The 26,685-nt window shown below is 39.9% G+C and overlaps 1 protein-coding gene across 2 annotated transcripts in view; it reads left to right on the forward strand.

The window, feature by feature from the left end:
* Window positions 1-231: 231 nt before the first annotated feature.
* ARHGEF3 (Rho guanine nucleotide exchange factor 3) overlaps window positions 232-26,685 on the forward strand; it is a 285,137-nt gene continuing 258,683 nt past the window's right edge. Inside the window, exons 1-2 of one of the 2 annotated variants that reach the window (XM_019536899.1) lie at window positions 232-389; window positions 17,555-17,654. In XM_019536899.1, coding sequence (XP_019392444.1) covers window positions 17,563-17,654 — 92 coding nt within the window. In that variant the 5' untranslated portion in view covers window positions 232-389; window positions 17,555-17,562. Of the gene's footprint in view, window positions 390-5,986; window positions 6,081-17,554; window positions 17,655-26,685 lie in introns of those variants that run through there. The other variant, XM_019536898.1, reaches the window with a different exon arrangement.

Genomic DNA, 26,685 nt, shown 5'->3' on the forward strand with positions numbered 1-26,685 from the left:
CGGGACTTCCCTTGTCCCGTCCATTTTGCCTTTATTTTCCCCCTTGACGCCTTTGCATAGTCACAAGCCTGGATAGAGTTGGGAGGGGAGGGAGAGCGGCGGGGCGGCACTGGCCCGAGCTCTCCGTGGTTGGGCAGGGGTCGGGAGACCCGGCTAGGGTTGGTGCTGCGGAACGAGAGGCCGGGCTAGGCCGGGGGCGTCGCTGGAGCCGCGAGGGGCGGCGCAGCCCGGGGGAGCTGAGGCTCGGTCCCGCGCCGGGGAAGCCCGCGCCGCCAAGGAAACTCCCCGCGCCGGGAAAGGCGGGGAATGAGGAACGGAGAGCGAGAGAGCGCGGGTGGGAGCGGGAGCCGGAGCCGGGCGCTGGCGGAGCGAAGCCGCCGCCCGGGGCGGTGAGTGGCAGCGGGAGGTCGGCGGGTGCGTGACCCGGGAGGCTGCGGGGAGCCAGAGCGGGACGGGCTGTGCATGGGGCTGAGCGCGGCTTGCGGAGGGAGCAGCTGTGAGCCGCCTTGTCCCCCAGGAGGGCCGCCCTGTCCCAGCGCCTCGGATCTAAGGCAAGCCCTAGTGGGATTGGCGGGGGGGGGGCGGTTTCCACTGCCGCCCTGAGCCTGAGTCAGACCCACAGCAGCCACTGGTTCATCTGGTCCCCTGTGCCCTGCTGGTGGCCTGAGCAGCCTTGACAGTGAGGGGGGCAGGAAGGGGGCAAAGGCCAGGGGGGGGCTGCCTGATGACCTCCCCTCTGCCAGCTACCTGACCCCCTGCCGCTGCTTTCCCTTCTGTAGCGGTTGGGGCCGGGGGGAGAGGATGAATTGAAGATGACCTTCCAATAACAAAACTATTATGACAAACTCATAAATTTTCTATCTATAGTGTCTAAAGGGGTGGGGAATGGTAGCTTAAATGCAGGGTTGTCTCAGAGTTGAGTAAATACAGTATATTTCTCCAAGTAGAAACTGCCACACTTGGGGCCTACGGCTGGACTGTTCTGTTTAAGGTGGAAGCAAAAAGAAATATAATTTCTATTGGGATGAGGTAAAGACAACCTGGGAGTTACAAGGACCAGCTGATGGTAGCAGAACAGATGCTGGCTGGCTGGCTGGGACATGGAGACCGTTCAGAAGCAGAGAGGGTCATTAACACCTGTGGAGTGAAATATTTAGGAGGGATCAGGTAATGAGCCACAAAGTCAATTGACAGTGCTGCCTGACTAGAAATGCTGCTGTTGCACTTGGTTGTAAACATTGGGTAGAGCAAGAATCAAAGTGGGGTGCAACATGGATCTGCCCCTACGGTACAGAATTTGGTTCTTTGGGACCCAAATGCTGAGGATGAGCATGGATGCCATGCCTGGGTCTCCCCCACTGCAGTTGGATACAAAATCACAGTCTAAATTAACATAGCTCTAGCCACTAAATCAGGGCTGATATCAACACTTTCTGCCATCCAGCCGTGAGAGAAATTGTAATATGAAACAACTGGAAGTAACTTGCACATAGGAGACTGTGGTGGGGGGAAATGAGTGGGTTAACAAGCTGTTTCAGATGTGATAGAGTCTGTTTCAGATTTTCCATAGTGTGAGAAAATGTAGAGAAGACTTTAGAGAATTTTTGTAATTTGAAGGGAAGACCCCACCACATAGGCAGCTATATAAAAAACATATCTTCCATTTTTTTGTTTAGTTTGTTAGTTTGGTGCTTACTGTGCCTGTAATCTTACCTAGGAATCTGTTTCTCTGTTTCTGAGAGGAGTTTAAAAGCAATAATTCAGTAAGGCCATGTGATGTGCCAAGGTAACATGTGTACTGTAATCTTTTGGCCTCCCTTCCCACATGCACTCAGACCTCAGTTCCATTTTTGGAATCTGCAGTTCACACTGAGATTTGGTTTTGTGCTGGTCGATCTGGCTGGATTCCAAGCTGGAAGCTTTAGCTTGTGCGTTAAACCTGGAGGGGTTTGCTGTGAAGATTGTTCCCCTGGCCCTGCTTTTCAGCAAGTAAGCTATGAAAACGCAGGGCTCATTGTTACGATCTGTTTGTTTGTGCCATGTGTGATTTGAAGTCAATGGCAGCTTCAGATGCCTAAATATGGAGAGAAGAACTAACCCTAGGCCTCCAGGTTTTTATCCGTAGGTATTTTTGATTTGTGATGCACTCAGCCCAAACACCTTGGCTTGAACCTTGGAGTCTGCACTTGAACTTCAAAGTTCTGTCTATCCTCTTTATTTTTGATAGCTAATTTATTTGGCAGCTGACTATAAATGAAGGTAACAATATACTTTAGGTGTATTCTATATCTGCTTTTCTGGGGTTGCAATCTTTATGAATATTTAATCTGAAGCAATTTTTAATTCAATGTGAGAAGAATTGTGGAGTTTTAGCATGTTCTTTGGAGGGCATTATTAATATTGAGGTTAATTTATTTGCTGTGAGTTACTTCTTCCATTGCTGGGTGGCATTGGTGTCTGTACTTCAAAGTTACACTTGCTGCAATAGAGTACTGTATTGGCTGATGTGTGCATGGTATCTGATGTAACATTAAACCATTACAAATCTAAATGTAAGACACTGAGTTCAAATTAATTTCATTTATCATGCTTTTTTAAGGTCTTAGATGATTATGTGTTACATGTATTGAGCATGTACCTGGTCATAATTGGTGTGAATGAAATGTTTTAATAGCTGCATATTCTAAATCTTTAACTTTTCAGTTTGCTTTTCAGTAGTACTTAATTTGCCATCAGGTTCATACCAGTGTCTTCTGGTATTCTAATAAGTAAAGAAGTGTATAATGATTTTGAGTATTACATGTGAAAGCATATGCTCAATAAGTACAAATGCTATAATAAATGCACTACGAATCTCTTTGAAGTTTTCTGTGTGCAGAGTTTGACTGCAAGCAGCTTACATCTCTTGCTCCTTCTCAATAATAGTTCAGTAAGAATTGCCATTTTTACTTTATAATATGGCAGAGGGATCTTTTTAATGGGAAGATGTCAAAGGATTTTGTAGGTGTAAGCCAGTCCCTTCAACATTATCTTGAAGTAGTTTATGTTTAATTTTCTGGGTCTATTTATTTATTTATTTATTTATATTTTTAACCAAGATCTATTTCAGTGGAATAATTACTATGTTCCCTATGAGGCTGTATAGAAATATCATAAAAAGTGACCTAGAGAATCCATCTACCTGTCTGATGCTTAAAAGCCTGAATGCTTGTGTACAAAATTGGAATAAATGACAAAGTGATGAAGACCCTGTGTACCTGAGGTTGTGAGAGGATAAAGAAACAGGAAGAAAGGCTCTTGTGAATTGCTTCCTTGCAGCCGTTTTCATTTGAATAACTCAAGCATAACAGAGATTTTAACTGAAAGACTGTTAAGCTCTGTAAACCCATGTGTCTCTGCTGACTTTTGCCCCTTAAGTCTTAAGGGTTGTCTTGGGAGTTCTAATTGCATGTTGTAGCAAGCCAGTGGCTAAAATTCTGTGGAAGTCTTAAAAGCATGAACTGATAACAAAATATGGCATGATTGCAATAGTGTGCAAGTAAACAGCTCTATTCTCTAATAATGTGAATAATGGATACTCCTGCATTTCTGTTTTGATAAAAACAGATCCAGAATAGCTATTGTGGAATAAATTGCTATGTATAGCATATGTGACGCACAAGCTTAACTAAAGCATGTAGTTTTCCATTTACAGCATGAGCATGCTTAAATGGATTGCTTTGACTCCTAGAAAATTGAAGCAGTTATTGGAATTTACAGATGTGTTTTTATTTGCATCTGATTAAGTTACAGATGCTTAACTCTGAGGATCAAGCAAAGAGAATTGAGGTGTTTGATAGGTGTAAGGCTATTCAGACTATTGATGACTAAATAAGAGAGTGTGTGGATCAAATTATATGGTGGATTGGTGGGTATGGACAGATGTAACAATTGTAGCAACTGACACAAGCCTTTAGGATGCAGCTCTTATGTCTGCATGATTCTGTGGCAAATCAAGAGTAGCAAAATGACTCCAAGTTTAACCTTGCTTCATTCAGGGTCAAGGAGCAATTTAGCTTACTTGTATCTCTGCGTGATCGTGCAGACCTAGTAGGTAAATAGTAATAGTTGCTGTACTCTTGGGAGCAGCAGCTAGTCCTCACCTTCTAAAACAACTAAAATATACATTTTTCTATATCCAGTAGTGCAGGGGTGTCAAACTCATTAGGCCCTTTGGGCCAGATGAGTAATGCAAAGCCAGTCAGTAGGCTGGATAGGGCAGTGTGGCTTGGACCCTGTGTGCGTGGGCCTGGAGTGCACAGAAACAGACCTATGTTCCATCTGCCGGATGGAAAAAAAACTAAATTATTCAGTCTGACAGCATTTAAAAGGTTAATGCCATCTTAAAATAATGTTAGTGAAGTATTAGAGGAAACTTTAGAAATGTAAGGAAGCAACATGCTAAAAAATGTCAAAAGGAGCGACTTGCTGTACAATGTGACACTACTGTGTGATAAATAAACAAACAGCAGTCTGGCTTGGGCGCTGTGTGGTGCATGCTTTAACCCCAGCCCAGCATTTAATGCATGGGTCCAGTCAGACCCAGGGGCAGCACCATGGGCCAGATGATAGGGCTTTGCAAGTTGGATCATGTTTTTGGATACCCCATGCAGTAGTGGATCCAGGATGTCAAAAAGTGGGTGTGGCAGTGGCTCACTTGTCTGGCAGTAGGGAATGGAGCTCTCAGTAGTGACCCAGCAGTGAAGAAGGCTGTGACTGCACCATCATACCCTCTGTGAATCTGCCCTTGTGTTTGTGTGCGTGCGTGCGTGCACAGCTGCGCTAGGATTTATTTCTCTCTAATTCCTTAACTGTTCTATGTACTCTGATTATACTGTTATAATGGGTTTGCTTAGGTGAATCCTTTTGCTTCTGTAGAAATAATTACAGTAGTTAAACCTTTAATATAGACACCACATTACTGCTATAAATGTATCTTATACTGTTATAGCTTATTCCTTTTTCTGTACAAGAGTACTCTTCTAGTGTAAGTGCATTATTAGGTTTATTGTACCACTTGTTGTATAGTATGATACAGCTTTTGTGTCCTAAAAATTCTGCAAGTTTCTAAGCCTATGTGAATTTGGAAGTTGGATGGGGGATATCTAGGCTTCTGTGGTTTTCTGTAGAGCTGATGCAGCTAATGGAGGGAGGATTTGTTATGAAATTTGACTCTAAAGTGGACAAGGTTCTTTGGGTTAATCAGATATCCTTTATTAGACCAACTTAAATAGTTGGAAATTTTTTTTTAGCAGGCTTTTGGGTTTAAAATCCTGAGGCTGAGGAAGTCTCTGACTGCCTGTCTTGCATACATACCACCCCAGCCTCTGGTGTCTTTACATTCATTCCATCCAGAAAGAGCACATACCAACTGCAGAGACTTCCTCAGCTTGACAAAGGGTTTCTAAATGTGAAAGCTTAATAAATTTTTTTCCCCCCAACTTTTTAAGTTGGTCTAACAAAAGATATCTGATTTACCCAAAGAACATTGTCTGCCTATGTCCTTGGACCAACACGGCTACAACCTACACAACTCTAAAGTGGAGAAACATATTCATGGGTAGCTGATAAATTAATGATATTTTATTGCAACAATAATTCCTATCAGTCCACATGAAACTTTTGTGGCAATATTGTCTCTGGTTTGTTATTAGGTTAAGATTTGCTATGGTTGTTAAACACTACAATTTCTTTTATTTCTTTTAAATACTTTTATCTCCATAGACATTGTTATGATTACAGCTAGGAGAATGGTATATCCTTTGTAGGTGGGCATGTTTGAATTAGTCTCTTTTACCTCACTAGTTATATTTAATTTTTTGGCCTGAAGTTTAGAATTTTCAGCTTGAAGTACCAAATGGCTGTCAAAAATCACCATTTTGCACCTGTTGTATAGATGTCTAATAGAAGTGGAGTGTTGGTTATAGCTGTGTTGGTCTAAGGAAGTGGACAGATTCTCCTGACCCAATCAGTTGCCATGTTGAGCATCAATCCTTCAAACTGCATTTCATGGGAATATATTCCAAGGTGAATGATAGAAGGTAGGTGACATACTCTTCCTTTACTCTTTATATACAAATCTATTAAGTAACCTTAACAGACTAGAGAAACGATATTGACCTATATTGTTTTTTTTTCCAGCACAAGAAGTTTGAGACAATAATAGTGATCATGTTTTAAGGATATGTTTTTGTGGATTGTCCAGACAATCATAACTCAGTGCACAATTGTATACAGGATTCATCTCCTAAATGCTAAAAAGGTTTATGCTTATCAAAAATATTCTGGGAGGAGAGAAAAATATTTAAAGAAGAAAAAATTATGAAGGTACAGGAAATAAGCATCTTTCTGCAGCTTGTGTTGCATCAGCAATTCTTCGTACATTTTGTAACAGTTCAGAAGTGGGTTGTCTGTGCTTTGAAAATTTTTCAAAAATACTTTATTTAAATGTGACATGTTGGAAGTAATCCGTTGTATTTCATGAAAAAATAAATTAATTTTGTTTGGAAGCGTCTGTAATGCATCCTTCTGGAGTGTTGTACCATAATTTTTTGGGTTTTTTTAATGTTTTGAAACCTTTGAAAAGACTTTTTTAACTTAAAATACCTTTCAGAAATGACTAGTAGCCATTGTGGTACATATGTGTTGCTGTTCCCCCCTTAAAATAATACTTTTGAAAAACACTTAAAATGCTTTGCTTTAAAGTTTTATGCTTTGAAAAGGAGAGAGTTAAATTAAGCTCAGTTGTTATTAACTGCATGAGTCATTAGAATTGGGAACAGAAACACTTGTCATAATCTTTGGAAAGAACATTGTTTTTCTGCATAGTGTAAACCTGACAAAACACAAAGCACCAGTTTAATAAACTAGTTGTACTGCTTGTACATGAGAGAATCAAGTAAATGAACTTGAATTATATAAGCAAAATCAGTATTAGTTTTTGGACCTGTGTACTTTTAAAACTTTGGCTGAAGCATTATCATATCAGGTCAAGACCAGAAGCCAGGATGTATCATTAATAACTTTTTAATAACATTTTGTAGAAAAGGAGTCAGAATTGCCAACTTTCATTTGTTGGACAACTATGTATTGATGGCACAACATAATCCATTTTGCTTGCCTAACTTTTAATAGGAAGGTGAAGTGTTTGAAAAAAATAGAATTATTAAAACAAACCAATTGGATCACTCAGTTGAGAGAAGAGAATAATGTGTTGCAAAATGACAGGTAAGATATTTAATTCCACTGAATATTATCACCATAACTTTTATTGCTATTAAAGTTTATAAATTATTACAATATAAATGTCCTGGGTTGTGAAGATTCAGTTAATTCTTGTGTAAATCTCCTGTATGTTTAAAGCAGAGATTGAAGGAGGACTGATAGGAAATAAAAGTCTTTAGCATTGTATTAAATTAATTGTGGGCTCGCTTATGAACTCCTTATTTTGATGGAGTTTTGCATGAGTAAAAAGTAGTAGAACAAAACGGTTTTTAGCCTGACAGATTGCATGCACATTCCCTTTACAAAACAAAATCAAGAAAAAAGATTTTTATGTAGGGAAATCTGTTGTGGATACAGGAGACTGACTAATTCTTCTGAATCTCAATAAACCATTTTAAGTTGCCAGGACGTGCTTGCAGCTCAGGGTTGGTAACTCTGAAGCAGTTTTAGGTTTCCTGATTACTCCGTTCCTACCAATTTTACATTACTGTCATGCACAGGCTTGTGTTCCTTTCTCCACAATAGAACCATACCTGTTTTACTGTATTTTCATTTCCTTTGTGCCAACTGAAAGGGAACTGGACAACTTCCAGTGTTGCCAACTCCAAATGTTAATGATAAGATCTTTAAAAAGTAATGGGTTTTGTTTTTTTTTATTTGCTTTTGAATATTTGAACCAATAGAGTTATTGCTTTCAAACATTTTTTTTGTTATAATGAAAGGTAGGAGCCATTTTTAATGCTGTGATTTTTGCATAAAGATATTTAATGTTTAGGGTGGACTAACCAAGGTTCCTCTACTATCTACCCACTGATCCAGAAAATCTTATAACTGCACAAATATTCAGGCAAATTGGACTTGAAGTAGATTAATTAGCTAAAAAGTTAAAAGAATGTATTTTAATGTGAGTTTCAAAGTATTTAGTATAGTAAAACTCAGATTATGTCAATAGTAGCTCAAGCAGGTTCTTAGCAGTTGCTCTTGTAATTTCTATTACAATCCACGTTTAATTAGATGGGCCTTTTTTGATCAGATTGACATGCACGTTGTTTAACTCTGATCTTTCTTCTACTATACTGCTGTCAAATGATCTAGAGCAGGGGTGCTTGACTTCTGGTCTGTGGGCCAAATGTGGCCTGCAGAGCCATAGGCTTCCCATGGATTGAGAAATTTGTGGCAGGAAAGTAGTGACAATAAATGTGGCCAACCTCCCCCCATTGCCAAATTCCCAAACTCCAACCTATGTAGCAGGTTGGGGCCAAGTCATGCCCTGCTTCTTCCATTCCACAGCTGGATGAGACTGGACTACGCCCCCTTCCCCCACAGTTCCACTTTGGGGCTGGGCTGTCCCCTCTCACTTGCTGCCCCCATCCCCGGCCAGGTCAGAGCCAGGTTACCTCTTGCCCCTCCTCTGTGTGGCTGAATGCTGCCATTCTGCAACCACCCTGTGCCAGATTTGGACCATCAGCTGTAGCCAGCCCATGGATAGCCTCAGCACTGCCCATCTGGCCCACTGGACAAAAAAATGAGCACCAATCATCTACAGATTGTTTGCAACTACCAAGGCTTTTGGGTCTATCTTTAGTTTGCATATCTTATATTTTTTGTGCAAAAAAGTAACATCTTGTTCTCTGTAGAGCCAGGGCTACAGTAAATAGCTTAAAGTCAGTTTTAGTTAAGCCTGGTACCCCCTGCATGCCCACCCCTTCCTCCAAAGGGAAAAAAAAAAGGACCATGGATCAGAGCTAAAGCTTCCTTCTGTATTTGAATATATTGATTTTCAGGGGGGGAAGGAAAGTAAGTGCCTCTGGTCTGCAGTCTTGACCATCCTCTTATAAACGAACTGCCAGTACCATCCTTGGAAGTGTGTGGGTACAATTTAGTTTTGCATTTATGTATTATCATATTTTTTCAGAACTGGTGTTGCTTTAAATGCTTCCTTCAGTTTGTTAAACTCTTGTAAGGTTTGCATCCTGTGTCTTTTGGATATATATGCATAATATGACTGTCAGAATGTTTGTCTGGGCAGCTGGGTTAAAACATCCCTACGCAGTTTACCATTCCACCAGGTATGTTGATGATGAGCTGCTTGTGCACTTTGCTTTGTTCATTTCTAAAGCTTGCTGCTCTACTTGCACAGAATTTTTATTTAACTTTTACTCAGCAGCTTTAATCCTTCCCAAACTGCTGAGACCCATTGGTTATGCTTTTCTATTGTTTCAGCAGATTGATATATTATTTTTGTAAACTTAAGATTTTCTCTTCCACCAGAAACTTCTTACATATTATGGTGAAACTTCTCAGATATTGAATACAATCTAAATGGCAGCCTGAGAAAAGTGTTCTGTGCTTTGTTATGGCTTAGGGCAACTGCTAAAATGCTGCTGACACGTTGGGCGTAGAAAAATATTTAGTGTTAGTCAGCACTCCCAGAATTCTTTTCTTCATAAGTGGTGGAAAATATCTTACTTAGTTAGTTTCTTGGAGTTTCTACCTAAGTGATGGATCCATTAAAATTTTTAATTTTGTGAGGACAGGTGAGTAAGCACACTGGATCTTCTGCTTGCTCTGTGATTCCCAGACTAATTAATCTAGCTCTTTTTTTAGTATCTGCTTTAGGCAAAAGAACTTTCTTATGGACATGAATTGTGGGTCAGTCTGTCTTTCAAGTATATTCTACATTTTGTTGAGAGTTCTGCTGTCCCTGGAAGGGTATCCTCAGATCTTTTTTTTTCCTTAAAAGTTTTGGTCTTCTGTCCCTCCAATGAGTGTATCCTCTTGAAGAGATTACAGGCCCAATATGGTTCGTACTCCAATAAGGGTTACTTGTGCATCCCAGATGCTTTCATGTTGATAGTCCAGTCATCTGCTGTGATGCTGTCCATTGTTCCTATGAAGAATTCAGAATTCTTCTGAGCTAGTGGAGTTATTGCCAATGAGGTGTGGCCTCCTTGTCCGCGGTGTGCACACTTTGCTGACATGTGCAAGCTTTTGTAGGCTGATGTAATCCATCACAGTTCTCGCAATTTGATTTGTATCTAGACATTGTCTTGACTTGTAGTGGTGACTGTAGTACTGCAACCCTAAATGCTCCTTTCTTTTAGTGTCTGCTTTCCTCTGTTCTTTCTTCTGTCCTCTGTTCTTTCTCCTCCCCTTTCTCCTGTACTGTCCTTTCCTTTGTTTGAGCTCTACTTACCTTTATCTTGTGTCTATACTTTTGGATTGTTTGTGTCTGCAGTGTCAGACCACACACTATCCTGTAGAACCTTCATTTTGTACTTTCTGACTTCCTTTTCTTGGCGATATTTAATTGTTTTGTGGAAGGTTAATTCTGTCTCTTCCAGTCATCTCTCTTGAGTGTTTTGTCTTAGATTTCAGTTGTGGTTTTGTCTCTCATGGGAATCTAGGTGGCCCCCCAAAAATTGCAAAATAGAGTTTTCATTTTAAATACCCATTTCTCATGTTTTTTGTTTTATATGATGTACAGTATGCTTAACAGTCTGTAATACAGTTTCCTGGTTAGCCTGTCCTGCCTGAATCACCTGAGAACTATTAAATATACAAAACACTTCAGAACATTATTTCCAGAAATAAAGTTTCTTCTTGTCATCCTTGCTGCTGTTGTTCCTTCCTTGCAGATGGGTGAAATGCTGGTCAGACCTTTTTTCCATGTTGTCTTCCATATTTCCAGAAAATTTCAACCCTGGGGCCTCTAACTGCTCTATTTTTCCATTTTATAGATATATATCTTTTTTATTTCTAGAAACATATGTTCAGTAATTGCTCAGAGCGAAAAAGCCTGAGAGAGGTCTGCTTTGTTCAGCATGAGTTCTAACCATGCAGCTCAACAAAACATGAACGTCTGCTCAACATAATGAAGGGTTCAAGCTGGCCGGTGCCTCTTTAAGATATAGTTCCTCACAGTCCAGAAAAGCATATTAATACTTAGGGAGACAAGGTTCTTTGGGTGACTCTGATATCTTTTATCAGACCAACTTAAATAGCTGGAAAACAATTATTAAGCAAGCTTTTGGGTTCAAAAACCCTTCGTCAGGCTGAGGAAGTTTCAGCAGTTGGTGTGTGCTCCTCCTGGATGGAATGAAAAGTAAAAAAGCTAGAGGCTGGTTTGGTCTGCATACAAGACAGGCAGTCAGTGAAAATGTAGATTGAGGAGCCAATGGATGAGAGACAGGCTGGGATGGGGGAGAGAGATGGGGGATGAATAGTGGAGAGATACCTGGGGAGTCGGATGTCAGGCAGGTTATAATGTGTTGTAAATCCAATGTCTATATTTAGTCCATGATTTTTAGTATCCAGGAGGTTGATAAGGTGGAGTTTATAGGCTTGTCTCTGGGAAGTGTTGTGTAAGTTTCCTTTGAGGATCAGGACTGAGAGACTGGGGAGAGAGTGGTTTTGTTGTGAGAAATGTGCCCCCACAGGTATTTCTGGTGTGCATTCATTCTGGTGCACAGTTGTTGTTTGGTGTCTCCTACGTATTTTCCATCAGGGCATTTGGTGCATTGGATGAGATGTATCACATTTCTGGAGGTGCAGCTGTATGATCTGGGAATGCTGATGGCTCTGTTGTGGGGTATAGTAATTGTGGGGGTCCTTAGACCAACACAGCTACAACCTATGCCCCTTTTAATACTTACTTGCTTCAGGGCAGATCAGCTGAAACCAGAAGTGTTTGGAAATTTCAAAGACTACTTTGAGGTTTTCAAAAACAATTACTCTACAAAGGCAATTACTTTGTTTCTCAAGCAGCACTGTACCAAATATGTTGTAAAGAAACATGATTCATTTTGTTTAGCTGGATTACAGTGTTACTCAATGATAAAGTATAAGATCTAGGAAAAGTTTAGACATTTCGTATTACCACTCAACCATTTTATTAAATTCAAACCAGTCCTCTAAGTATACGGAAGAAGGAGAAAACAACAGAAATTTTGAAAAACATCCAAACTACCTGCTATTATTATGAGACTGCAGACATTATTTCTGTTTCTCCAAGTTTGCGTAAGCCATATCTTTGCAGTGTAAAGCTACTATGGAAGTTTAGATTAAAAATATATACAAAGATGGGGAAGCAAGTAGTTGAGTCTAATCAAACCACTTTCCCTGCTCCTTTATGCTACACCCCTTTTCCCCTGAAAAAAGCCTAGTTGTACAGTGTCACAGAGTAATTTGACATTTCACATGCTAGTGATAGAATTATTTTCAGGCATGACATTTACAATGCCTTTCTATTGCAGCATTTTTTTCCCATTGAATATAATAGATCTTCCATCCTGCCTGCCCATGCTTTATTTATATTTATGTACGTACAGGGTGGAGAATACTTCTTTGTTTCATGCAACTGTCGTACCAAGCTGAATGACTTAATTGTTGCATAACTGCATCCTACTCATTATAGTAGAGTTTGAATTTAATGTTCAGCTTTTGGAGTTCAGCAGTAGAGTTTGAATTAATAAGTTGCTGGTGCCCAGATATAAGTGAATGTTTCTTACTAGAAGTCTACACAATTCAGTACAGAACTCTTTGTAGGAAGCAGGGGAAGAAAACCAGCAAACTAAGTTTTCCTTGTCAGTTTAACACTCATATCAATGTTTCTCTGAGACTCTCATCTCTAGAAGACTTCATTCATTGAATGCTGTGTTGCTGTAATTGTAAGCAGCTGCTTATAAAAGCTTATGCATTGCTGATTTAGTCTATAGGGTGCAAATCTCCCCCGCTTTCACCAGCAAAGCTTCCATAAGTTAGAAGTCTAAAGTTGTCATTTTAAGCTTTCTTTTTCATGTATTGTTTTTTGTCTGTCGTATTTTATTCTAGAGTAGAGCACAGTCCATAACACATAATTAATGTAAGTAGTTTTACTTTTTCTGGGATAGTCAAGGTTCAACACGCAAAGAGGGCAAGAAAGACAATTATTTCTTAGGCAGTCAATCTTTAATGCCTTTGATTTAAACTTTGGCATCTAGCTCAAGTTAAGAGGAGGGATAGTAGATTTATTTTTACTCTCTTCAAGCTTCAGCATGTACAGTACCTGAGAGTTGGACACAGTTTTTTCAAAGAAGGATCTGGCAATAGTATGTTTTTCTATCTGGACTGTTTTTGCAAAGCTTCCTTAAATTAAATAACTCTTATTATATTAGCACTGTATAATGATTTTTGGGAATAAGGTTTGTATTTCAGTCTTACAGATTAAAGTGTTGTATTATAAAGCAAAATCTTCGGTTGGCAGATTTAGCTTACATTATGTTAAAATGTGCCATATAGTATTTATGGTCTAAAGGGATATATACTTAAAAACATTCTTTGGCACATCAGGAAAAACCTTAATTTTAATTTAAAACCCACATCATGAAACAACTTTAAATGAGTTTTCTGGTGAGTGATGCTTTCTGTTGCACAAACATTTCAAGTAAATTTGTTTGTTTTTTACATGGAAGAACTCAGTTGTCTATATTTATTTTAATTTTAAATCAGTTGGAATGTACTCTGTTGCAGATTGTTCTTAGCCTGTCTCTGTATTCAGTGTAATGATAGAAGGTACAATCCAGAAGTTCTTGAGCATTTGTTGTCAGAATGATTTTTCTGAAAGAGAGGAGCAATGGTAGCATTCTCTGTATATTGATCCAGGTGAGAACAAACAGAAATAAGTCTCTGTTTATCACCTTTCCATTGGCTGCAGAGATGGAAGCTAAATAATTTCTTCTGCATTTTGGTAAGGCTGCAAAGCTGGTCTGGAGGTTGATGGAAGGAATCCACAAGTAGCTCCTTTGCTGCAGACTTGTGCACACCCTTTGCTGTGAACAGGCTAAACCCCTGGTAAAATTCATGCCGTCTTTTCTTCTAGAAAATCACTATGTTCTGATCAGCGTAGGAGAAATGAATACACTGTGTAGCAACATACTTAGACTTATGATCCAGAGCTACTATGGGCAACAAGGAAACAAGAAAAAGTCTGATGCATGCAGTGGTTAAGGTCATTGCCTGTGATCTTCCAAGGCACCAACACTGGAGCAAATGCTGTAGCAAGGAGGGATTCCCACCCTCTTCCCTTTGTCTCTGGCTACAGGATTTAGGAATGTTTCCTCTGTTCTTTCTGAAGAAGAACTTTGTCACTGTAGACAGCTGGAGTGATGTTTTTCAAGATGAAATGCTGGCCTGCTGACATGGACTCTCTTGGTGGCTAGCACTCCCCTCTGCTGCTCTGCATCAAGCATCTATTTAGAGAGCATCTTTAGGGCCTCAGGTGCTTTAGCATCCAGCAGACAAACCTACTTCTTCACAAGGAATGCAGATAGACCCTCACTTATCAGAGCTTCTTAAGAACTTCATTCTTAGGATTGGAAAACCCTGAGTTAGTAGTTGAAAAAGACTGTTTTCATATGTTGGGCCCCATTGAGGTCAGAGGAAGCTAGAAAGACATGCCATATAGAAACATGTCATATAGAAACATGCCATTTCCACATATATTCCCTGTTTTATCTTTGGAAATGCTGCAGAAACCATGCACCATGTTTGAATTGTTTTGTTGTTAGGTGTGCTTTGTATTCAGAGAACAGTTCAACATGTAGATTTATATAATTTTGTTCCCATTTGGTCCAGGTCTGATTTCCACAGTACAGGTGGGTGGAGTATATGCCATGAATGTTTATGCAAATCCTAAAGGGGAATTTTGGAAAGATTTTGGATCACATGTACTGTACATGTAACCTAGCTATGGTCCCTCCTTCCTTCTCCACTGCACTTGAGAGGCCCAGTTACAGTAGGTGCGAGTAACCACATCAGATTGTCCTTGCAGCACACCTAAGTGTTCCTTGGTGGTTGATTATGGAGCAGCAACAGAATCCCTCCTCCTTCATTGCCTCTTCTTTTCCCTCTTCACATCCCTCCAACTTGCATCTTTCACATCTTGCTTTGTCCCGGGTTTATTAGGGGCTTGGATTATTTTTTCTCTAGGACAAAAGCCAAACTCCCTCTCTCCTCCCTCCCAACCCTGAACTGACTTAAATTTTCACTGAATCAAATGGTTACCTAGGTCGTTTCCTATTCTGGGTCAAAAACATTGAAAACATTTAACTTGGACTCAAAGCAGTAAAAGGCTGCAATGGAACATCTTTGAATGTTTTCAAGGCACTTTGAGTTTTTTGTTCTAATACCCATACATCTCTTATGGTCAATAGTTGAGACTACTAGTTATGCTCACTCAGCACTGTGTTTTGTTCTCCCATTAAACATAGCGGGCCCCTTTATGAACAACCTACTGCAGCCTGGCTAATAAAAGGGGGGAGGAGGTTAGCTCAGAGTGTAAAGGCTCATGGTTTTGCAACCAGTGGTTCTAGGTTCCTGCTGCTGAGTCTTTACAGATACAGCATTGCAAATGTGTTTCTCTGATTCTGCTTCAGAACAAATTTGAGTTTGGACATTGATCCAAAAATATTTAAAGTGGCTGGCAATTTCCATGCCCTTAAAGTATCACTCAAGCAAAGTCCTAGAGTTTGAAAAGGAAGTCCTTTTGGTCAAGGGGTCTGAATTACTCCAGCCGGCACCAATCTTGGGTATTGGTATAGATTGTTACAGAGAGGTTTGTTACAGAGGTGGCAGCAGGGTGATGGATCTAGATGTGAAGTCCTTTTGCTTTATTCTTTGGAGGTATCCTGTGCTGTCAATCCACAGCACAAGGACACTGGAGAGGGAAGAGGTGGCTGAGTACTGTGGTCAGGACTAGGAGCATGGCTAGTAGTATAGACCTTGGAAATGTAGTGATAATTTGCTCCCCACAGGCAGATGGAAGACATTAGAGCTGCCACCTTCTTTCCCTGCTGGGATGAGACAGTGTAGCTGAGGTGACAGTAACAGAGCTATCCATTCCCTGCTGAGCTTGCTGAACTACTCAGTGAGACAGACTGGATGGGGGGTGAAGCAGGAGCAGGCCTTTCCTTTAGCCTCAAGGCCTTCTGTTATTCCTTAGTTTTAGGAATTTTCTGCCTAACTGGTGTAGGGGCACAAGCATCCACAAATGCCTTAAGTGGGAAGGAGAAACAGAAGGAATATTGTCCATTGAAAGTCAAATGAAGCTCTGAGACACAGCTGGGAATTAGACAAATGCATTACTGTGCCCAACTGTTAGTCAGAAAATTGAGACAAAGGTTGGTATTTTCCTCAGAACTGTACACCCTTAGGCAGGTTTGGCTGATCTATCTGCTACTGGGAATACAAACAAAGGGTGGCAGGAAACTTTTGCTGCTGCTGCCCATGACTGTCAAGTCTGGTTCTACTATTAGATCTGTGGTCTATTACTTAAAGAAAAAAAAAGGAAACTAGGTAATCACAGATCATTTTTCTTATTTTTTGGAGGCTCACAATCTAGTAGTTTGTTTTAATTCATTAGTATACAGCTGACCTTGAACACTGTTGTACTGTTCAAGTAAACACTGTTTAGTCTGATGCATTTGTAGGCTGAATCTTAACAAATGCAGAGCTTGTTCAAGATAAACAGAACAATTTTGCTGGCTAAAAGCATTGAATATTATGCTATTTGATTTATTTAAGAAAATGAGCAACAGTTGCAGAAAAGCTTACATTAGTATTGTGGCTATGTTACCAATAAATAATTAATTTCCTCTGTCATATAGTTGGGATCTTGTTGATACTTGTAATTATCTGACGAAAACTAGTAACTTGGAGCAAGATTTGGCTATAAGGTTCTACTAGAAAAATTGCAACTTAGAAATTAGTACTGTCAACATTTGAGTATAATTATGCTGTCCAATTAATTATAATTTTGCTAAGAGTGACTTCAACCTCATCTCTGCAAGGAATACTTTTATCAGTTTAGGGCTGAAATCTGACTTTAAAAAATGATTTGCTGAAGATGTCTTACATTTTTAAATATTTGAAATTTCAAAGTTGATCCAGCTGTGTTCTTAAGGATCTTACTTAAGAAGTATGTTTGCTGGTTGCTACTGTGCTATGCATAATTCTACGCATAATCTTGGTAACATCAACTGTATTGTCACATATTCAGATAGATAAACAAAAGGCAGTTATTGACTTCAGCAACACTAGCTAAAGAAGGGGCAAATTATGCTTTGTATATTCAAGTAATGAATCCCTTTGATTTACGTGAAGATTGTTCAATCTTTAATTGTGATTAAAGGAGATGGGATGTGTTTATAAAATCCTCTTCTGAAGTTTTGAGTGACTTGTTTGTTTTTTTTTTCTAAATATTCATAAACATTTCACCTGTAATTTTAATTACTCAATTTTTATTCGTCTTTAGAAAAAAAGATGATGAATGGCAGTAGCCCAGCATCCATAATGAATAAGCCTAAGTTAATGAATCAATGTGCCCGAGCAGAAGTGGGAGAAAAAAACATTTGGTAAGAAACCTATCTTTCATTTTTAATTTTCCAAGAAGTTAATGAAATATAACAATGAGAGAGAATTAAAAAAAATTAAAAAATTAACCTTGATTCTGTTCTTTTTCTTCAAGTTCTAGTAGTAGAACATGGAAAGGGGGGAGAAGTTTTTGTTTTGTTCTTTTATTTTATAGTAGCTGACCTTAGCACTAGATGGTTTGGAGATCTGGTAATGGGGAATAGTAGGTAATATCTTGGTCCTACTGAAATTAGCGGTAAAATGATTGACTTCAACAGCTCCATAATTTAATTCATGGAGTTTTTTAGTTTTGTCATAAACTGTAAATCCTAACTACACTATGGATGATGGATAACTGAGCAACTGCCCAGGTGACGGGAATTCTATGGAAGAAGTAGTTTGTGGTCTTCCTCTAATGTCAGATGTTAAGAAAGAGGAAATAAAATAATTAAAGTCAACATTTTCCTAGAATTCCCATTGGTAACTGTTATTTTATATATAGGGGAAATTATGATACTCTTAGATAAATATTAGCAAATACTACTGTTTGAAGGATGACTAAGATTGCTGACAAAGGCTCAATGGGATTCAATGCGTGATCTACACCAGTGGTTCTCAACCTTTTTGTACCAGGACCCATTTGTAAATGCCAGTGGCCAGTCCCAACCCAGTGCCCCTCACTTCTAACCTGCTGCTGCCCACCCGCAGGTCCCCAGAGTGTGGGACGGGGGTGGGTATATGGGGCAGGGGGTGTATGGGGGGCATGGGGCAGGTCCCTATCTGCCCCTTGAAGGCTGGAACTCTGGCAGGCAGCACAGGAAAACCCACAGTTTTCTAAGTTTTCCTCCTTTAATGGAGAATCCATTTTTAAAGTTTGTTCACGACCCTTTCATATATTCTTGCAACCCACTTTTGGGTCATGACCCACAGGTTGAGAAATGTTGATCTCTACACAATCATGCCTTTTACCATGCCTCATGTGCATGGTAGGAAGTGCAGTTGTGGGGTTGAACATTAGATCTCATCTTGCCTTGTTGCTGGTGCAGGGGGAACGTGATCCTGGGCTCCCCCTATCCCAGCAAGAAGTGAGCTCCCATGGCTGGGAGTCCCCTCAGCTAAGGGGCTTCAAGCTGTGGGGTTACCTCATGCACCCCCAAGGCTGGGAGATGTAGCTGCCATGATCTCCCAGCCCTGGGGGTTTCATGCATGCTTGATGCTGGGGGATAGTGGCTGCAGTGATCTCCTAGACCCAGGAGTTTCATGCAGCCCAGAGGCTCAGGGATAGTGGTTGCAGCAATATCCCAGGGTGGGGGTTTCATGCAGCCGTGAGGCTGGGGGTGGTAACAGGTGCAGTGATCTCCCAGCCCTGGGTGGTTCATGCAGCCCTGAGGCTAGGGGATCACAGCTGCAACCCATGGCTGCCGGGACCCAGATGGTTCCTGGCACCAGGAAAAATGCTGCCAGGGACCCAGCATCTGCAGTTGTGGGACTCTGGGTCTTGGCAGCTGTGGGGTGCTGCCGAGACCCAGAGTCTGCAGCTGCTGGGGCCAAGAGTCTCCTAGCTAGGCAGGGTGCACCCCTGTGGCAGTGAGTCCTGTTACATGACAGGGCCGCAGCTGTAGGGGACACCATGCTATATGTGCAAATTAAAGCTTGATAGCAACCAGCTGTAAAGTTAATGCACATTTTTGAGGTCTAACTTTATAGCTGGTTGGACCTCTTTATCATGTTTCAGCCTCTTGAAGGCTTGGATCAAGTGCAAGTACTTTGCATGTACAGCTGGTGTCTAGGTAATTGCACAATTAACCAGTTAATTGCAGGATGCCTGTAATGTGTAGAGCAGGGGTGGGCAATTATTTTGGGCGGAGGGCCGCTTACTGAGTTTTGGCAAGCCATCGAGGGCCACATGACAGACAGCCAGGGGCAGACAAATATTAATTTTCTAAATTTTTTAGGGGCCCCACTGGCTGGATAGAAAGGCCTGGTGGGCCACATCTGGCCTGCGAACCACATTTTGCCCACCTGTGGTACAGAGGGGACTTCAGTCTACAAACCTGTCACTGAACCTGAAGTCCCTTTTATTATCCCTTTTCATTTTTTCATCAAAGGAGATAGGTACTGCATAAATACTGAGATGATTCCAGCTCTGTTGGAAGACAATGAGAAACTTCTGTTGACTTCCCTTTTCTGTGGACAGATTTTCTCTGGCTGTTGTACTCTTCTTTTAGTTAGGATATGCTGATGCTGCTCTTTCATCGTGAAGAGAAACAACCAAATGAATTAATGCCAAGAACATATAACCAGACTGCCAAAGAGGCCAGAAGGATAAGTTGCATTCATTCTGTACTTACAGAAGTGTGGTTTTTCATTTTTATATGACTGAGGCAAAGGAGAAGTAATAGTGAATTAATGTTGTTATGCCCTTCGTAAAGAAACCAGTGCTGACTATTCCTTTGTGTTTCAATAAAACAGATATGGCAGTCTTTATGTATGATCCATTTAGCAGTTAGGAGTAAACCGTACAATGTATTTTCCTCCTTTTTCCTGTTCTCATACTTGGAATGACCCCCAAAACAAGTGAAAATTTCTGTTTGTATTAGGCCAAGCTCACCCCTCCCTTCCAAAAGTTTGATATAAGGCTGTTAACAGCTGACTGGTTTGGATTGTTTTATTGTTTTATCATGAGACGGTTACTTGACAACAGTTTAAATATGCCTTTTCTTTCTCATGATTTTCCAATTTTTCCTTTGTATTGCAGAACTATATTGGATGAGGTAAAGGAATAGAATCTTTACCATCAGGTATTAAAGACTGTATTAACTTTTTGCTGTTTGTTATAAACCCATAATTCATTGTGGGTTTGTGTTGAAAATAATGGCCGTTATCAGTCGGTTTGTGTTTCTTTTCTTTATAATAGACGCTGGGGTTTTTTTTATATTCCTATACATTATTTCATTGATATGTGTTTCGTTATTCTGCCACAGCTGTTAACATTTTTCATTTTCTGCCCTTTTTCATCAAATCAAAGATTTGGAATGGGGACAAGTTGTTTCCCCAGGGAATGGAGCACTATTTCTATCTTTATATTTTTGGTTGTAAATAGGAAACTTATTTATCTGGAAATCAAAAGAATCCTTCCTTTTTGAAGTTGTAAAAATACATCAGGAAAAGATCTTTTTTTTTTTTTTAATTCTTTTTTTTATTGGTGCAAGTACACCAATAAAGTTGCAAAATTGGTGCAACTTTTTTGTAATTGTTTGCACTCACTTATATGGGCTGCTACTGGATATTTAAGTGGTAGGACACACACTTTGGAAATGTTTAAATAGGATGAAAATTAAAATGACTTCTATTTTTAAATTAGATCCTTTTTGAAACTCAACAGGCTGTATGTTACAGCTTGTGGGAGTGCTAATTAGGAAGAATGATATCTTGACTGACCTGTCTGGGCACCAAAATGCCTGTTAATGAAGGCTGGATGAATGAACAATGCTAGGCTGGATGGTGAACAACATGCTGATTTTAATTCCCGCATGGGCAGTGAATAATGTATTCCAGGTTTGTATAACTTCTGGGCTGCATGCCTGGCAGGCTGCATCAGCATTACCAGTACTAGCCATAACCTCTCCTCCACCCCATCCCATCCCAGTCCACCCCACTGTGTGAGCCATAGCCCCTTCCCCCATTCTCCCTGCCCCAAAACCCCCACCCTCAGCTCCCTGATTGCAAGGTCCCTGCTGCACCATGCTGTGTGCATGCTCCAGGCAACCAATGGCTCCAGCACTACCCCAGGGACAGGAGTGAGAGCTGGAGGAGGGAGGGGGAACCTGGAGGCTGTGGCTGCTGCTGCATGTATAGTAAGAGAAGGGCTTGCAGCTGGATGGGAATATGGGAGGCCACAGGTGAGCCTCTTGTGGCTGCATGTAGCCTTTAGGCTGCCAGTTGGATGGTTGTGATATTTTCTGTTGCAAGACCTGTCATATCCCTTAATATCCAAATACCCTGCCCTAGCTTTTCTAGTGACTATATAGAACCAAATTCTCAGAAAATTTATGCCAGCTATCACTTGAAGCTCACTAATAAAGGGCTTCAGAACTCCACAGAGATTATGCTGAAACCTTCCTCTCTGGGGGGGACAATAATGAAGTGAGTTTGCTATAGGCCAACAGATGGAATACATTTTTCTAGAGATCACTTTTTAAAAAATGACCAAACATGAGCTCAAAGTAGTAAAATACTACTAGATGGATTAAACAGTTGCTGTGACATGACATAATGACAAAAAACCCCAGAGGATTTATTTCTAATGTCAGCAACATTACTGCATGTAGCTAGACCCTGACAGAATTGTCCATAGCGTGTTATACTTTCTGAGGATTTTTTTACATTTCATAACAGTATTCTGTGGGTCGTGTATGTGGCATTGACTGATTTGTATAATGTGGGTTTTTTAAATTTGTGTTTTAAATCTGAAATATAGAAACTATTCAAAGTGTGTATCTAAAATGAAAGATGGTATTTACTGCTTATTTTTATTTGAATAAATCATAATAGATATGGGAAAATAAAAAGATGTGAAAAAGTAGTATCAGTTGTATGAATGTGGCTTTGTCATAATCTGTTGCAGTGAGTGCCATCTTTTTTTAAAGGTATGTCACAAACTAGCCCTGCCCTTTCCCCGAGTACCATTTTGATTCCCTTCCCTTGCTAGATCTGCTGTGCTTTCTGCTCCATACTTTCTGGCTGACCTGATGCTCTGCTTTCTGCTTCCTGCTGTATCTACTGCTGTACTGCCTGTACCATCCCTGTTCTGCCATGTGCCACACACAGGCTGCCTATGCCACTTGTGACATGTGCTGCACAATGTTCTACTGAAACATTTACAATGATGTAACATTTTTGACCTGTCACCATAAAATATTGTACATAAACAAGAGAATGTACCAGTTGGTCCTAGTCATGTAAAACCCTATACATGATCTTAATAAACTGATAACATTTTAATGAGGTTGAGATGTTGCATCATAACTGTGGATGCTGAGTAAATCCAATATAAAATATCTTGTTTTTAATTGTAAAACATTAGTTTCCTGGTAATTTACTTAAAAAGATGATTAGTTATGTTTAGCTTATGACTTGAATTTGGTTGAGCCTGTGAACAGGATGCAATCTTTTTTTAAATACTGTGGACATATGTTTATTATTTTCATAAATATAGCAAGCATTTTTTCTATTTTGAGTCTTCAAAATTCAGAGCTGCCTTATACCATTCACCTCAAGTAATGGGATATTTGTCATTGGTAACATTTCAGCTTTTTATGGAGAGGTTTTTTGTTTGCTTGTTTTTTTTTTAAATAAATCTATCTTCAATATTAGAAACAGGAAAAACTCTGCAGTTATGAAACATTTTATGGATCCTTAATTTTAGTGTCTTGGCTTCTCGCTTTTAATTGGAAATATAGTTAAACGCCTAATATTATCTCTTCTTTCATTTCGAAGATTCGGGCATCAGCATAAACTCAAGATCTACTGCTGTCTCTTTCAGTCTAACCCTGCCCAGAACTCTCTTCAAATTAAATACATCAGCACCAAATAGGGAAAATTTCTTGAAAGCTACATTGGGTTTCTTGAGTTGTTTTAAAAATGATTTACTTTAATTTGTCAGCCACACTTTAAATCAGTTTGCAGTGTGTTTGTTTCTTCTTAGCTTAGGTGTCTCTGTGGACTAAATACTGTGTACAGCATGATAGAAACCTTGAGGAGGGGAGTTTTGAGCCCAGCCTACCTGCTGTACCAAGCTGCTTGTGCAGTAAAGTTGAATCTTGTCTCTGCTTCTTCCTGCTGCTGACGATGGAATGGACTGGGCCTGTAACTGAGGAAAACGAGGTAGGGCCACTTCTACTGCATAAAGTATTGCATGGAATCCTTCAAGGCTTGGTTAATGGCAAGGTACGGACATTCAAAAAGACTGAGGGGGAATCAATTTAAGTTACGCAGTTTTCTGTAAGTGATCTAGTTTAGATCAGTAGTGAACAGAACATGCATCTGCCCTTTGGCTGGGGGGGAGGGTGGTAGAAGGAGAAGGGGGGAGCAAGGGGCAGGGCAAATCTTATACAGGACATTTTAAAAACCTTTTTCAGCCATTTTGAAACCAGTCTGTGTCAAACTTCTGTTCTGTTATGGGTATAGACCAGTTTTGTGTGCTAAACTTCTGTTTTGTTGAAGTATAGCCTAGTTTCTGATCACTTGTACTGGTAAAAGTAGAATGTCTGTACCTGGCCAGTGGGTCCAATGTGAGTTATTAAGAACATTGAGAGAGGCACAGCTTCCTAATTGCTGTTTTCTCACTTGCTTTCATTTTACTTGCTAACTCTTGTCTGACCACCCTGCTCTAGTCCTCATTATGTCTTTTTAATATCCAGTAAGATGGACCATTTTCAAAGCCTTTCAATTCCTATAGGATCTGATTGCCTCCCCATCTCTCTCTAAGATGTAGTTGGCGATGTCCTATCTTTCAGTCTCTCTACCTGGAATCTATACTCTCTCTCCACTTTCAGGACACTACCTTTTTCCTAAATACATGTGCACTTTTATCATAACCTCTCAATATTTCAGTACATGTCCATGCCAATTTTTATTTGATAACATATTTAGGTACTTATATGGTAGAGCTGTGAAGTTCTACTTATTTCAAGTGACTAGAGAATTGCAAGTCAGAGGAAAAAAATGCATGGAATTAACAACAACAGCCAAAAAAGTGGGTGGCTCCTCATATTTGGCCTGTACTATAAACTTGGTCCTGGGTCAGAATTACTTTACCTTGCATCTGGCTAGAAGCAATTCAGGTGCCCCTCATTTCCACCAGTATTACATTTAATCACAAAGCTGGTGCTAGAAAGCTGAACCCAAACCCAAACCTGGCACCAGTGAAACACTGGTTTCAAGTATAACCTAAAGATAAAAAAACACTTTCCTGTTTAATGTTTTGGTGGACATTCAAACAGTTCACTTGATTGGCTTGTTTATGTTGGAGGCATGGTGTAAATGATTTTCTAACTCCTAAAAAATCATAGGCTACTAGAGGTTGCCATTATGAAAAATAGCAAGTGCAAGTTGCAAAGGAACTTTTAGTTGCAAAATGTTTAATTTTATACAAGCCCTCTATTAAATTAAAAGGCTTAATTCTGTGTTGTTGTTTTCCTTGTTTGGTCATTTACATAAATGCAAAGTAGGTATTAAAAAGTACCATCCTGTTTTAGTAGTGTTCTACGTGTACTTAATTTGGTGTAAATGTAGAGCCTGGTATCTCATACTGCTTTAATAGTTTCTATATATTTTCTCTCTGAATAATCAGGAATACTGGTACAATAAGCAAAGACCTTTATAACACTAGCAATTCTTAGATGTGACCTCTAACTATTTGATTACTAAATGGCAAGAGTAGTAATATTCATACATGAATAAAATCAAGTTGTATTTAATAACAGGAAGGCTGAAAATCAGTGCTGCTGCTATTTGTTTCCTGAAAAGTGACCAGTCATTATCTAAAGTATCATGGAATGGAGCTTAAGGAATTAAGATTTAAGAGCCTCAAAGGTTTAGAGGCAACTGGTCTGGCTGATTCTGTTTCTTAATTTTGGAAAAAATAGCTCCTTTATCTATTATGCCTTTTTTGCAAGTGGGTGTCATGTCAATTAACCTGTACTTACTGTGAAACTTGTGAGTTGACATGACTTTGATTTCAGAAGAAATACATAGAGAGTTGGAGATTTTCAGTTGCTGGCATGATGTAATGTACTTTCTCCTTGTTTTTGACCTCTATGTCCTTAAGTATAGTGCATGCCTGACTGAGAGCAGGCAGTGTTCTTCTGCCCCCTCCCCCCACCATTGTGTTGACTTCTGCATTTTCCTCCCACTTTCCAGCCCCGCCTTGATGGAAAATTGATATTTGGGAAGATAGATGTTTCTTGGCTTATAAGTTAGGCTGATCTTCTGCATGACTCCACCTCCCCTATACCTTGCCCCTTTCTTCTCTGGTTGATGGCTACAATTCCTTGATGAGGGTGAGTGGAGAATACCTTGTGAAGTAACTTTTCAGCCTCTTCCAAGTCTTGAACTCATAGTGTCTAGATTTCTTCTGAAGCTGGTCCAATCTCTGTGTGACTACAATAGCCCGATTAACCAAGGATCAGTTCAATTAATTCATTCAGATTTTTTCCTGGCCTGACCCCAGGCCTTTTTGCCCTGATTTCTTTGATTGTCCCCTGGGGGCTGGGTATATTGTTATGCATAACTGTAAAGCAAGTCTGCAGGGAGTTGCCTTTTTCCTAGCTTTTCCTTTGCATCTCAGATATAAACATTCTTGTAGTCTGTAAAAACATGATGGAGTCTACAGGTGCCAGTTTTATTCCCTTGACTGCTGGTATTATGAAATGATGCTCTGAATTTTGTTTTAGGTAGAGAATGTGTTCACAATCATATTACCAGACTTTTTGATTTAGAATCTGATCTTTGTAGTTATTCAAGCTCAAGCCAGCTGCTTGTTGATTTTTAACTATTTCTTAATAAAACCTGCTGCAGAAAAAGAAAACATGAGACAACTAGATATGTGGGAAAATAATAGAAATATATTGTTGCATGGTTTTCGCTTGTAAGATTTGGCTCTTATTTTTAGGGACGAGTCACTTCAGAGATTACCATATTTTTCTGTGCACAGGGAAAGGTTGTTGTTCAACTAATAGTTTTAAATAATGTACATAAAAATTTGGTTGCTTTAGTCTTTCTTATAGTTTCATAGTTTCTAGGGTCGGAAGGGACCTGAGCAGATCATCTAGTCCGACCCCCTGCCATGGCAGGAAAGAGTACTGGGGTCAAACGACCCCAGCAAGGTGTACATCTAGCCTTCTCTTAAAGACCCCCAGGGTAGGAGCCAGCACCACTTCTCTTGGAAGTTGGTTCCAGATCCTACCCGCCCTGACTGTGAAGTAGCGCCTCCTGATATCTAGCCTAAATCGACCGTCTGCCAGCTTGTGA

The sequence above is a fragment of the Crocodylus porosus genome, unplaced genomic scaffold, assembly GCF_001723895.1.
Source record: "Crocodylus porosus isolate Cpor-Errol unplaced genomic scaffold, CroPor_comp1, whole genome shotgun sequence".
Taxonomy (NCBI): Eukaryota; Metazoa; Chordata; order Crocodylia; family Crocodylidae; genus Crocodylus; species Crocodylus porosus.